This window comes from Vanessa tameamea, chromosome 28 (genome assembly GCF_037043105.1).
Source record: "Vanessa tameamea isolate UH-Manoa-2023 chromosome 28, ilVanTame1 primary haplotype, whole genome shotgun sequence".
In the NCBI taxonomy this organism is placed as follows: domain Eukaryota; kingdom Metazoa; phylum Arthropoda; class Insecta; order Lepidoptera; family Nymphalidae; genus Vanessa; species Vanessa tameamea.
This window is the reverse complement of record NC_087336.1, coordinates 2,933,260-2,947,428: the sequence shown is the minus strand read 5'-3', so window position 1 is coordinate 2,947,428 and position 14,169 is coordinate 2,933,260. Positions and strand designations below refer to the sequence as shown.

Here is a 14,169-nt window from a genome sequence, read left to right as displayed (position 1 = left end):
GCTGTATGAGTAGAAGAGATGTTAAAGGATAACATGTCTAATGCAAAAAAGTTTTTACTTCTGTCAAAAATAAAAATATTCGTAAAATAAACCGAGCAATTTTATTTACGAATTAGTCTACGAAAATGATCGATTCAGCTTTGGTATTTATTTATTTTTTCAAGTTTGTTTTTCGAGTTTTAATATGCCCGAAATGATTTTTTTAAAAGGAAAAATATTTTTTCCGAAATGATTTGTTGGTGATGATGACAGGTCATGATGGCAATCTGGGCTGGAACTGAGAATGTATTTAAATACCCTAATGGAGTTCAGGAGCTGATACTAGCATCTAGAGAATGAGATTGAAGTAAGTAGACCGAATATTTATAAAACGATTTAAACAATGTTTATGTACGTATGTACCCCGAATCTTTTTAAGTAAATAGGCCTTTTCATTCATTTTTTTATTGATAATTGTGGTCATGGTACAATAATTTTAAGCCTAAATTTGAATCAACTTACGATTTACGGATGCTGTGTTCTCATACAACGAGTTATCTAATTATACATTGTTATTTGTAACAGGAATATATATCCTGACCCCCTATTTTAACCTCCAACCCTTGACCGGTCCACCCGGTTCCTGCTCAATGGACTTTGCTTGTCATTTTTGTAAAGGGTCCACCGAGTGAGGGTTAACATGCGAAAAAAATCAGTGAAGGGCTTAAAAAATTCATTTTGTGCGTGGATTGTCATTTCCATGGTTCATCGGTAATTACCGGTGAATGTTAAATATTAGTGCCGAAATGACTTTTTTTTATATTTTCTATTATATTCCTTAGCTTATTATTTACAAATTGAGAAAAAAAAGTTTTGTGACATTATTATTTTATAGAGAAATTCTTGTCTTTATATATATAATATAATTAAATAATCATTCTGTTTACATTATGATATGTAAATAATTATTCTTATTTTAATTCTATTAATAATTGCATAAACTTACGATTACGTAGTAAATTATGAATATTTATATATAATTACATATCTACCTTAGATATATAAATATAACGTACTTTAAAAAAGATCATATTCACTATAAATTATTGATAAAATATTTAAAGCGACATATTTAAAAATATGTTTAAAAAAAAATTCGTTCGCAAATCCGTCCAGAACTTAGAATTAGCCTGTGGTACCTTCACACCGCCTTGCACGTATCGCTTGCGCTTACAAAATTCAGTTAGTGTTGCAGAAGGCGCGCGCGCGGCCGCATTCGCGCCTAAACTTTCAAATTTCGTACCCGAATTTTCATACGCAATCTGACAAGTTATATTTTTAATTTAACTCCAAGGAGTTTCTGCATGTGCATACGAACTTTTTTGTGTTAATGGATTGTAACAAATTGTTTTGGATGTGAGTAATAATATTAAGATTGTTCGTCCGTCGTATATTAATTTACATATATTTCGTATTTAAGGGACTTTTTTTTATTTTAATTTTTTTTTTGGCAGAATGTTTTTTGGCAAAAAATAACTTATGAACGTTTAGTGCTATATTTTTTTTAATTGCAAAGGCTTGTATAATTACCCGTATACAAATTATTATCTATCACGAAACTTGCAATTATCAAGGTCTCTAGTTGCAGAGATGTATTGCATATTGTGCGAGTGAGAAAGCTAGAACACGCGACCTTGCGTTTGAAAGAGAGGTCCGATGTTAGGAAACTCTTGGGAAATATTTATTTTTCTCTTTCGGGACTGAAGGGCATTTTTTTTCAACTATTTGTTTTTAAGATAATTTTTATCGTTTCTTAATTTGTTTGTTTCGTTTCTAGGTCGATTTAAAGGGATTAGATTGCTGTGTTATTATCTAATATATCAAAACGACACAATAAAAAAAAAAAAGTTTGTCTACTCCGTAAATAAATTTATTATATATATTTATATATATGTTCTTGTAAATTTTTAATTACGTAACCTTTTTTACGTTTTCGTAAAATATATAAAGTAAAACAAGATAATTGGTCTGTAAAATATTACATAACGTTCATAGTTGATTAAAACATATTTTCAATTAGATCTGCACCCACCATCATAATTTACAAAGCAACGGCAGCTGTTAAAATACCTAATAATATTCTTTGAATAACCAGGAGAACATAAATGTTATATAGTGAAATCAATTAATCGATTCAAAATATACTTTACAAAAATACAATCACAAATATTTTAACTAAGAAAATGAATCAAAGCAATATCAAAATACAACTTTAAGCCATAGGTGTCAAGCATTACCTCAAATTGGTAATAAAAAAATCATTAGTCATTCAGCTTTTTCATTCACTTCCATTCAATACCATTCGTTCTTACCGCCTCCGTCCTCGCCGCACGCTAACCTAAAACTCGTATTTTAAGTACTTAGCCTAAGTACTAAAACGCTAAGCGAACGTACTTGAACATAGCTATTATCAATGATTTTGTATTTGATGTTGAATTCTTAATATCTTTCAATCGAACTTTAACACACAAATATCATACAATTTCGACCTTTAATTAAAATTAACAAAGATCATCGCCAACATTAAAAGAAAAAAAAACAGTTTTAAAATTTTCGAAAAAACAATACACGAATAACATAAATGTCTTCAGATATTATTTAAAGATTAAACACGATTTTTAATTCAAAAAACAATAACTATTCAAATAGGCTGTATGAACTTATACTTAAAAAAAAAGTAGAAAATTATAAAAAAAAAAAAATTAATCAAGTTTTATAGCTATTAGTAAATGTCATATAATCATTGAACAAAAACAGAACAGGGAGTGGTTATTTGAATAAAAATTTCAATGAAAAACTCTTAAAATTTATCTTCCTAAAATAACATCAATAATACACTCATCCTATATTTGCATATTAGTGATAAATGTTTTTAAATCAGTTACGCATTCGTTATAATTGGTCCCTCGTTGTGTACTTAGTAATTACAGAAGTAAGCTTTAGTCTAAAACCTTAGTTGATGAAGTGAAAGTTTTTTTTATTATAATAGTAATTATTATCTGTGTAAAGCAAAGTGTAGTTCTGTATTCGAAAATTATTTCAGATAAATTTTCATATATTATTCAAGTATATTCAACGATAACATATTGAACATATTTCTATTGTTCGTAATAGGACACATATCCTAAAATACAAATAACATATATCAAAACAAGATGGCGGAAACGTCAAAATTATTGAATGACATTTGTTTGAAACGTAAAAAATGTGAATTCCAAAAATGCCGAAGGAAAAGTCCTATGTATCTCGCATCCGGCTTTTGCTTTTAGCGTATGTTTTATAATGTGTAGTAATAATTACAGCATCAATCTCACTCGGCCACTTTCACAACTGATTTTGGCAGTTGTAACTTTCACTCGAAAATTATGGCGTAAGTTAAAGGCTGTGGCGTTCTTATGTTTTTTTCTTAAATTGAGTAAATAGGGTCTTTATAGGAGCTGTTGTTTTTTTTTTAATCTGTCCGCTAATGTTCCATTACTAGGCAAAGGCTGCCCGACTTTGTCGCAATTGGAATTTCGTTTGACATATATGGTTTTTCTTCATTGGTGAGCTCGAAATTAATTATAAAGAAAATAAGTATGTAATAGGCACTGTCGGCTCATAAAAAAAATATACTTATTTTCGTTACCATAAAATGTGTGTGCTGTGTATTTATGCTAAGCTTGGCTCCCTAGCATCGATCATCAACCCATAACATAGCTAAGATATAGGTAGGACAGTCTATGTGACAGTTCTAAATGTATAATGGGAATCCTCGAAATAAACAACACAGAACTCAAATAATCCACAATTAATACATTCATTCATCTTTACTCTCTTTACTTACAAATTAAAAAAAATAATATTATTATTAAAATGATAAACGTGTGCAAAAGAAAAAATAGTATTACACTATTTGCATATTAAAATTAAGATGGCTGACGCAACCATATAAAACTAAGTAATTATAAAAACTTTAAGATATAATTAAAATAGTTAATTAAATGTTATCAGGTTTAGAAATATCCTGTTGCACAGATTAAGAGTGGTCAGGCGATGAAAGCGTTTGTTTTTAAGCGCTTGCAACTTAATCTGACAGTTTTTTTTTTAATGAAAGGCTTAAATTATAATGCCAAGACAAAACGTTCAATCCATCACCGAGTACAACAAGTCTTTTAAAGTCAAAATGCTGCTAGGAAAATATTATTATATTATAATTCACGATAAATAATTAAAATAGACATTTATAAGTACGCCTGTTTACATGATAATTTTTTTTTTCATCATTATTATACATATATATATATATATATTAAAATGTATAAAAATATCTAATTTTTTTATGATTCGGCGTAAAGACGTTTCATTCTAAAACACCCGGGTGGTAATTCTACTAACAGATTGTAACTTTATCGCAATCGAATCGAAATCGTTGTCGTTTAGCCGTTTTCCTATTCTACTAACAACAATAATTATCGGAATAGGAAATTTTAATAATTATAAGAATTTAAAATTAGTAGAATTGCCTCACTGTTTTATTTCCAAAAGAGTTTTCCTAAAATGCCCTTGTTTAAGCTCTTCAACCAACCCAAGATTGATCAAGATCATTGTGAATACCTACTAACCACAACGTAAATATGATTCATTTTAAAAGAGCAACAATATGAGTTCCTCTCCGTTTCTTCTCGATACAAGTTTCTTTCCGAAACTGTGGTACAGTTAGAATAGTTCGATTTGTCATTTTTCAAATTTTAAAATAAAAATAAATATATATATTAGTTTTTACCTTAGTAATTCAATATGTCTATATCCCTTAGAGACAGTCATTAAGTCACGATTATTCAAACGTCAGTCGCTTCTAACTTGCACTAAATCAAAAAACGGTTGTATGTGGGCCTTTGTATGTGTGTGTGTCGTAACGCGTTGCGTAATGTCGCCTGCGCGTACGCATCAACTGAATGTTGATATGTTTTGGCGAATTGTACGTCTTATTTTAACATTATAATGTTTATTTTAATAGAAAACGACTGTTTTTTTTAATATATCTTTATTTTATTTAAGATACATACACAAATTATATATTATAGTAAATGTCACATAGTCAATAAATATGGAAGTATTATAACTTAAAGATATTGACATACATACGTCCTTCTTATGTGTTTATGTTAAAAACGGCTTAAGCGCTTCAATTCTGTTTACATTTAGTTCTTATCACGGTGACCTTGAATCATTTTTTTTTTAATTTAAGTCCTAATTTGTCACTTTTCGTTTTAACACTATAATATTAATATTATATATGGATGATAGCAGTTTCGTCGTCGAAAGTATTATGAAAATATATATATATATATATTTCAATACGAAATTTTTAATTTCACTAATGCGTCAGTTTTAATATGAATATAGTTTTTATATGTCAGAGGTTACGGAGATTACATCACAGCTAACAGATCGATAAGTTTCATTTAATTTTGTTTGTTTATAATTGAAACTATGTTATATAGTTTTTATATGATATATAATAGCTTAGTAGTAACCATTGGACCCCTTTGTTTAAATTAGATACTTATATAATAAATACACATATATTACATACTAGGCAGTCATTAAATGTATTTTCTAGAAAATTCTATTGTTTTGAAATCAATTTAAAACTGTCCAAAACGAAGCTTCTTAACTGGTTCTAGATTAAATAAATATTAAAGAACATATTAAAATTAACAATAAAGAAAACTTATATAAATATCTTATGTCAACATCTAATGAATTAAACAATCATTTAAATATCGAACAAAATTCGAATGCTAAGTCCATAGTCAACGAAGAACGTTCTAAATTTAAATGTATTTATTAATAAGACAATAGATAAACAACGAGGTTCAATAATCAAGTGAACAAAGGTAGAAAAACACCTACAGTTACATAGAACGTAAGAAGTATAATGTACCCGGGAGAAACATCAAAGTAAATGACATAATAGGGGACTGACGCCTATATATATAGCGCTAACCATAGACTATAGACTCGTTTCCATGCGGCATACCATAGAGCACAGAGTTGGTAGAAATGGCATTTGTCTTGTATTCTGTTATGGATTATAAAATATTCTGGTAAATGTTTATATACATATATAGCACGAAAACGAGTTTTAAAAAGTATGTACATCAATTTGTTTAGATGTTTCTGAAGTTATTTAGTCTGCATTAGCAGCCTGTAAATTTCCCACTGCTGGGCTAAAGGCCTCCTCTCCCTTTGAGGAGAAGGTTTGGAGCATATTCCACCACGCTGCTCCAATGCGGGTTGGCGGAATACACATGTGGCAGAATTTCGTTGAAATTAGACACATGCAGGTTTCCTCACGATGTTTTCCTTCACCGCCGAGCACGAGATGAATTATAAACACAAATTAAGCACATGAAAGTTCAGTGGTGCCTGCCTGGGTTTGAACCCGAAATCATCGGTTAAGATGCACGCGTTCTAACCACTGGGCCATATCGGCTCTATTTAGTCTGAGAATATATTAATTATTATATATATGTATGTATGTATATATAAAGGCTTGTATTCGAGAATTAAATGGGTTTCTAGTTTATATACAATAAACTATGTCTAAAGGATTAATGTCAAAATAAAGCCACGAAAATGATTCGTAAGAAAAATTTTCGAAGGCATTTCCAATTTAGTCTGTGGTGGAAGCGCCATACACATAGCGATGCAAGTTGAGTGTTTTAGTTCCCAACACCTCACTGGCCACGCGGGATCGATTTCAGGCATGCGCAGAACCCAGCAACGCTTCCGACCCCCCCTCCCTCGACTGAAGCTGAAAACCCCCTTGCAACTGCACTTCAGTGCATCCGAGAACGCGGCTAAAAAATCTACAAAAAAAATTAAACGCAATAACGTCTAAATCAATTCTAATTTTTTTTCGCGCCGTGTCATCAGTCATTATAATTTTTTTTTTTAATATCATGTGCACTAAACCCGGACCGTACTGAAGTGGCCAGTACCTAATCGATGATTACAAACTATGAAGAGGAAAAAACGATACGCCATCACTATACCGGGAGTCGCAAGCAAACTTTTTTATATGAAACCGCACCTCGACAATATTTGAAACCACGTTTAAAATAATCACAGTTTATTAAAATTTATACGCAATATTTAATCACAAAATAATAGTTTTTATCTATTATATAATAATCACAAATAACTAGATAGCCCGATTGTAACTTCCCGAGCGTTTAAACCCAACCTTACGAACGAAAATTTTAGACTGATATTTAAATCCGAATAAAGTAGTAGATTAATAAGAAATTATAGCGTATTTACATTAGTTGACCATTTGAGAAGTTTATATATAGAATGTATTTATAAATTAAATTAAAAATAAATAGTGATATAAAACGCAATATTATCTGATGATACAAAAACCGGGGATCAGTGCTGTAGCCTTAAGTTTTTTTACGCCGGACGAACGATTTTGAGACTTGCGTATTTTCAGTGTTTAAAAAAAATGGATAAGAGTTATGTACTGTGTGATTATATGAGTGTTATGTATATGTTATTGTGATCGTGTCGGTCCGTGGAGGGCCAATGATGTTGAACATGTTCGATATGTGGAACTCAGTGAGCACCAAGTTGGAGGCGAGCAATGTGCAGCAAAGTCAACAGCCACACACCTCAGGTGGGAGCATTAAAGGTAATTTCCACTTAATCACGGCTCAGTTCCCATCCATTCGACAAAGTGGGAATTTTAGTTCTTTTTTATTCATTCACAAAAATGTCATGTGATCAAATCATAAAGCCAAAAATGTCAAAACATTTTTTCATTACAATATTCAAATCCAATTTATCACATAAATCTCGTTCACGAATATATAAATAAGCGAAGTCATATTTAACGTTCGTATTAACTATTACAATTTTGTGATAGTTATATACATGTGAGAACATAAAACTAAATATCAAAAACCTATAAATTGCGTGAGCGATCTCACATATAAAAATATATCGTTTCTAGAAAGTTCGCCCAAAACACTTCCTTTCCGGTGTATTAATACGTAGATAATTGTTTCTCATTTTACAGTTACGCAATGAAAGCTGCATGCCCAAAGAAAGTTGCCAATTAAAATTCGGTAACTGTTACCGCCTCGTCGTTAGCTCTATCTTATGATTATGTAATAAAACTCGTTTATACTTCAAACACAACTATCACACATAAACTGTAACAAATATTTAATAAATAACAAAAATAATATATAAAATACGCAACTAAATAAATTCAAATATCTAGCATAACGTTCAAAATTTGTAGGTGATTCCGTTATGTTTTATTTCAATAAAAAAATCCAGGACGAAAATATTTTCAATAATGAGAAGTTTATAAAGAATTATTTAAAAAAAGAATGTCACGATAAAAGTAAATTTTTAAAAAACAATTACGAACGAGATAATGCTCGGATTATTTTTTACACCAATTGACATTTACGCACTTTCTCACAAATTCAAAAGCGATTCGAAATTTTATAAAGGACAATTTCGGCGGCCATTTTGCATGTTTCATGAAAGCACTGTTAAGTCTGGTTTCTTTTTTTAAAACACGTTCTCTTGCGTAACGTAATAAGGTGGAATAACTGAACGCAACCAGTTTGATATTAAGCGTTTTGTTCGTTTCGACTCGAATTTGGACTAGTCTTTGTGGTCTTTGCCTCTTGTAAAATATAAAGTTATTTGTGATGACGCGGCTAAATTTTTTTTACGATTCAAAAGTATAGATCATAATTATTGGTCACACAAATCAAACCGAAAAAATATTACAGAATTCAACAGTCGAACAAAATATTACAAGTAACGATTTTACTCGACATACTTGTTTGCTATACTTTCTTAGAAGTATAAAAAATTGCACAGCATATAGTTATATAGAGCACAAGAATAACTAGAATTTATTCCAGTTTACATAATCATTAGTAGTTATAATTTTATGAGTAGACATTTTTACATATATATCACCTAACCTAAAAACTACTTCGTTATACATAATTTATTCTGTAGACTGTTGTATGAAGAAATATAATGTTCCATGATAATCAATTTTGAATTTGTCAAAATGTCGTTCGATTGTAACACGACACTGCCTTCTATACAATATTTGTTTACGAAGCAACTGATTTAGCGTAACTAAATCAGCGAATAAAATTCAGTTTTTGTTGATATGAAAATATAATTTCTAAACTCTAGTTTCAGTTTTTATAAATAAAACAATCGATACTAATGTCTTTGTCAATTATACAAAGCTACCAGGGTCGCAGAAATATGTGACAGGTTAACCGTCAGCCTGAAGCTTATTGTTTTTATTTTCTTTAATTTAAATTTTTTACAATTTTTGTGCCCGAACGTTGAGCAAAATTGTAAACTATACGCTATTAAGGAAAATAATTCTAGATAAAGTTTGTACGTTAATTAATTATTAGAAATGGAGTTTGTTTTACCTGTTGTGACCTAAGCTTGTTGTATAAAAATTACGCTACTACGACATTATTTATTTCATTGACAGAGTTTGCACCCTGATTTTGTCTATTTGAAATATGTATATAAAAATATTTTGCTTTACTTTAAAATAATTATTTAACTGTTACAGTTTTTCGAACGGAGTAGCAAAATTATAGAATATATTTAAATATAGCTAACACCTTTTTCAATTAACTAGGTACAATCATTTCTATATCGATAAATAGGCAAAGACAAAAACCGTCCAGTACTTTTTACTGCTCTGATTGTAAACCGATTTTTTTTTCTACTTATTGACGACCTTTAGTCTTAAGAAAACAATTTGGAAATACGAGTAGAAAAATATGTTCAATTTATATAATTATTATGGTCGAATTTCTATCAATGGCCGAATGTGTTTATAAATTAGGTAATAGGTATGTTGTATTAAACTAATCGTTAAACTTGTTTAGTTTTCAATTTAACCAATCGAAATGAAACATATGTACGTGCACTAAAAGTACCAGGATCGTATAAACATGTGACAGGCCAGCGTTAGTTTAGTACTAGCGAGAAAAAGTTGCCTGGCCAAGACCCATATAGCCGGCGTATGCGTGCGACTCGTCTTGGTACTTTACCTTCGCGGTTTATTGACATCTGTTTTGCGGCAGCCATTTTGTTTATTCTATTTTTAAATGTACTTTAACTTATATGTACCTATTCATTGATTAAGAAAACAAATAAAAGCAATTTTAGAAAATAACTGTTTCTATTTAAAGAAATTCTAAATTTAAAATACTAACAATCAAAACTCTTGAGTCTGGGAATGCCAAAAAATCCGAATATGGAACTGTCAATTTATTTTATTTGTTCGTTATTGTAAACTGTCAATTTTTAATCAACCATTAAATATAATATGTATTGAAATATTTATCACTAGTCACAATCGTTCGACTCAAACTTTAGACCACGTTTAACATTTGACCCAAACATTACTCAATTTTCTGACAATACCCTTATTAGTGTTCAAGTATCTTTAAAATCGATCGCAGTACACATATTCATGCGTGTAACATGCGCTCAGGTACTAGTGACTGATATGATAATACTTGCCTACGGTGTGTGAGTGGTGGTGAGTTTAAACTGTCACTATATCTCGCCTAACCAATTTAATAATATATAGTAAATTGATTTTAATTGACATCATTTATTATACTCGCTCGGTTATACTGAAAATAAATCAAATGTCATACTACTCTTGAATGTGCTTACAAAGAATATATTCAAAGTTATTCAATTTAAAATTATGTAAACTTCTAAGAAGCTGAAGAACATCTAAAAGGATTTCTTTGCTTTAAAGCAAATAATAAATTCGAAATACCTCTTATTAGGGAGCGTTCAAGTATTACGTAACGCAATTTTTGAAGATTTTTGACCACGCCCCCTCCTCCCCTTGTAACGCACCGTAACGTTTTTCTGTACCCCCCTCTCCTTCTCTAAACGTTACGTAACACTCAAGTGACCATTTTTACCCTAAAGTCGCAAAAAGTTATGTTATAGTAATTATCTTTGGTATAGTTTTAATTAACTTTGCGGTAATAATACTAAATAAAACAAGAGATTTTGTTTATTTTTTATAAATTTTTGGCTCTACACACAATCGTTTTCGTCTGAGGTCTGAGACAGTCTTGCCATGCACGTAACGACAGTGCATTTGAACACTCTTGAGAGATGTGAAATAGATTCCACAGGTTGGACATACTTTCATCTTTAGGTCGGATTGTACAGAAGGACAAACCCTTCTAGAGGAGGTGATAGATCAACGAACAACCTCAGAAGAAGTGGCGAAGACTTGGATGTTCCTTTGTCTAGCAAACTGGGTACTATGAGCTTGCTTGGCGTTTGAAGTATTGGGCAAGGTGGCGGCATGACAGTATCCGCAAACACAGATTTCAATGCACTTCGCGGTGGTGAACAGCAGGATTCATCCGCGCCTTTTATAACTTGTAAGAAATATTGCGACTCAAGGACGTAAACGCTATACCACGCCAAATGTGGTTCTGCTGGATCCTGCATGCTATCTTCGGGTTGCCAATTTGGGAATTTTGATTCTCTAATTTTTTATTTAAAAAAAAAACAATGTTACGTAACGTGTTGTAAGAAAGACCCCCTCCCGCCCCTGTAACGCATCGTAACGTTATACGAGACACCCCCTCCCCCTCAAATTGCGTTACGTAATACTTGAACGCCCCCTTATCCATTTTATATAAATATACTATCACGATGAATAGATGAATTGTAACTCAACTATATGACAATTTTAATAATTTATGTTTAATTAACTCGTACAAGTACTATTCTGTAACAAACGCAGCACATATAACTATCGAGCATACGTTCGGCGCACGCGCATTCGCATGCTTGTTGGTGCGTTTTGTAACGTGACGTCATCGGTCATTTTATAGTCAAATAGTATAGGGAATGGGTTAGGTCTGATATGTTCTAGAACATACCTTGATTTCATGACATTCGGTTTAAATTTCGAATTGTATTTAAGAATTTGATTAGACAGTGTAATGTATTATAATATTTGGTAGTATATTTGTTTAATAAGGTAAAGTATAAAAGTTTGACACATAGCTTCGTCGGATTTAAGTGGCATAGGCAAAGGTATAAACTCGTACATCCCAATATTGACATTGACGATATAAGGAATGGGTAATGTTTCTTAGAATGTTCATATTTATGGTCAGCAGTGACCTCTGAAAAACACGTCCATTGACTAATTAGCGAAAGCTTAACTGACTGACTGATATCATAGTAACATTAATATGTTAGTTAGTTATTTTAATATAACTAGAACGGTTCTTAAACGGTAGTATATTTTGAAAGAGCCAATTTGAATAAGTTGTTGATTTTTCGGTTTCTAATGAGTGCGTATCGAAGGTTAAAAGAATGAATGCATCGAATGATTTTATTTTTCTTAATCCGAATGATTTCAGGAAAAGTGTGCAATTAGAAACTTTCCCATTTCAAGTATCGAAGGACAAGCTCATTGACCTGGATTCAGTTATCAGTTCTGTTTATATAAAAAACAGTCACCTTGTCAGGGTTGTTGCAAAATTGCTTAAACTGTTGTAACTCGGAAGGTCGGATTTCACTTTGTCAACTAATTGTATTGTTGACGGGAAGTGCGCCGTCTATAATGTCAATTTTCAAATATCGAATAATCGACTGTAATAGGTAAAAGACATTCTGCCTAAAAATATTAAAAAAAACTACTACAAATTTTATGTGATATTTTGTTTAATATCAGCTTATTTTTACATTTATTTATAACTAGTTTTATAGGCAGTAATGTAATATGCAACTAAAACATGAACCAAGTATTGTGTACAGATAAAAATTAACCACAGAATAGGTATTCATAGCCCTTTGAAACATTTTACTCGTGTATCTAGATAACAAAACCAACAATAAAAAATATTTTTCAGTTAAAACCCCTTCGAAAAATCTATTTATGGAATCAACCCAGTAAGAACTCTTTCAAGGTCGCTAATAGCTTTTTTCATTCTAGAAATGTTGCTTCTTTTTTTAAAAACTGATTATTTCTTATGTGTATAAAGTTATTTGAGCAATGTATATTATTCTGTTTCAAATGATAATAATTAATATTGATTTAAAGATGAACATGTGCCCAACGCAATAGACGATGATAATTGAAGTTCAATTACGGTAAAATGGAATTTACTGCATTGTAATAAATACCATAATCGTGTAAACAATATTATATTTATTTTTAAAATTATGAATTTAGAACTAACTGTAACATAGTAAAAATATACATTGATATTGTATTAATACATGTTAATAGAAGCGTAGACAAAGACAGATATCCTTATGTAATGAAAATGCAATGGAATGTTTAAAATCCATCTCTTTCTATTTTTAAAATCCCAGCTGCATATTTTACTTAGACCACGCTATATCTGAATCGTATAAACCGCGAAATTCAAATTTCGAAATTCGCGACAGGATCGCTGCGCCCGTCTCAATTAAAACACTCTTTTGATACGCCGTTCTAAAAATAGCTCTACAGTGAAAGTGATAGAGTTGTTTTTAGATTGCACACGGCGACGGCTTGAAGCCAAGTCAAAAGTGTGTCACAAGTTGAACAGCACCCGCAAGGCCGGTCTATCTATGCGAAGTACGGATGTGCGACCCTTGCTTCTCTGTCGTTTATTTAAATCGTTCTATGAGTTCCACGTTTGAAATTACAATGGATTTTGGGATGGGGATTTTGATATTGGGTCTCTCTTAATACAGCTGTTGTTTTTAAATTCTAACATTTATTGGTATTCTAATGAATCTTTGTTTAATATATACAGTAATAAACATTTTATCGGCGTATACCTAACTATATTCTGATACAAATAAGAAGTTACCTAACTATTGAGATTTGTTTTTTTTAAAGAGATACAATATTTAACCTTGAAATTTTTTTACATTGTTTATTGCTAAAATTCACTCAAATGTATTTGTATAATGTAATAATAAAATTGGAAAGTTAAATGCAAGTTATTTGTCTTTCAAATCAAGTGAAACTTCTAAGCATAAAAGCTTTGTATTCTACGTGACAACATTTTTGTTATTACACTG

General features: G+C 30.8%; 1 protein-coding gene across 9 annotated transcripts in view; it reads left to right on the top strand.

The window, feature by feature from the left end:
* LOC113391770 (probable nuclear hormone receptor HR3) overlaps positions 1-14,169 on the top strand; it is a 115,529-nt gene that overhangs the window by 25,646 nt on the left and 75,714 nt on the right. Inside the window, exon 1 of one of the 9 annotated variants that reach the window (XM_026627832.2) lies at positions 1,210-1,395. The exons of 5 other annotated variants lie outside the window; for them this stretch is intronic. Coding sequence is in view for 3 of the 4 variants with exons in the window: in XM_026627829.2 (XP_026483614.1) it covers positions 7,615-7,720 (106 nt within the window). In the remaining variant the exon portion in view is untranslated. Of the gene's footprint in view, positions 1-1,209; positions 1,396-6,863; positions 7,721-14,169 lie in introns of those variants that run through there. 3 more of the 9 variants (XM_026627830.2, XM_026627829.2, XM_026627840.2) reach the window with 3 other exon arrangements.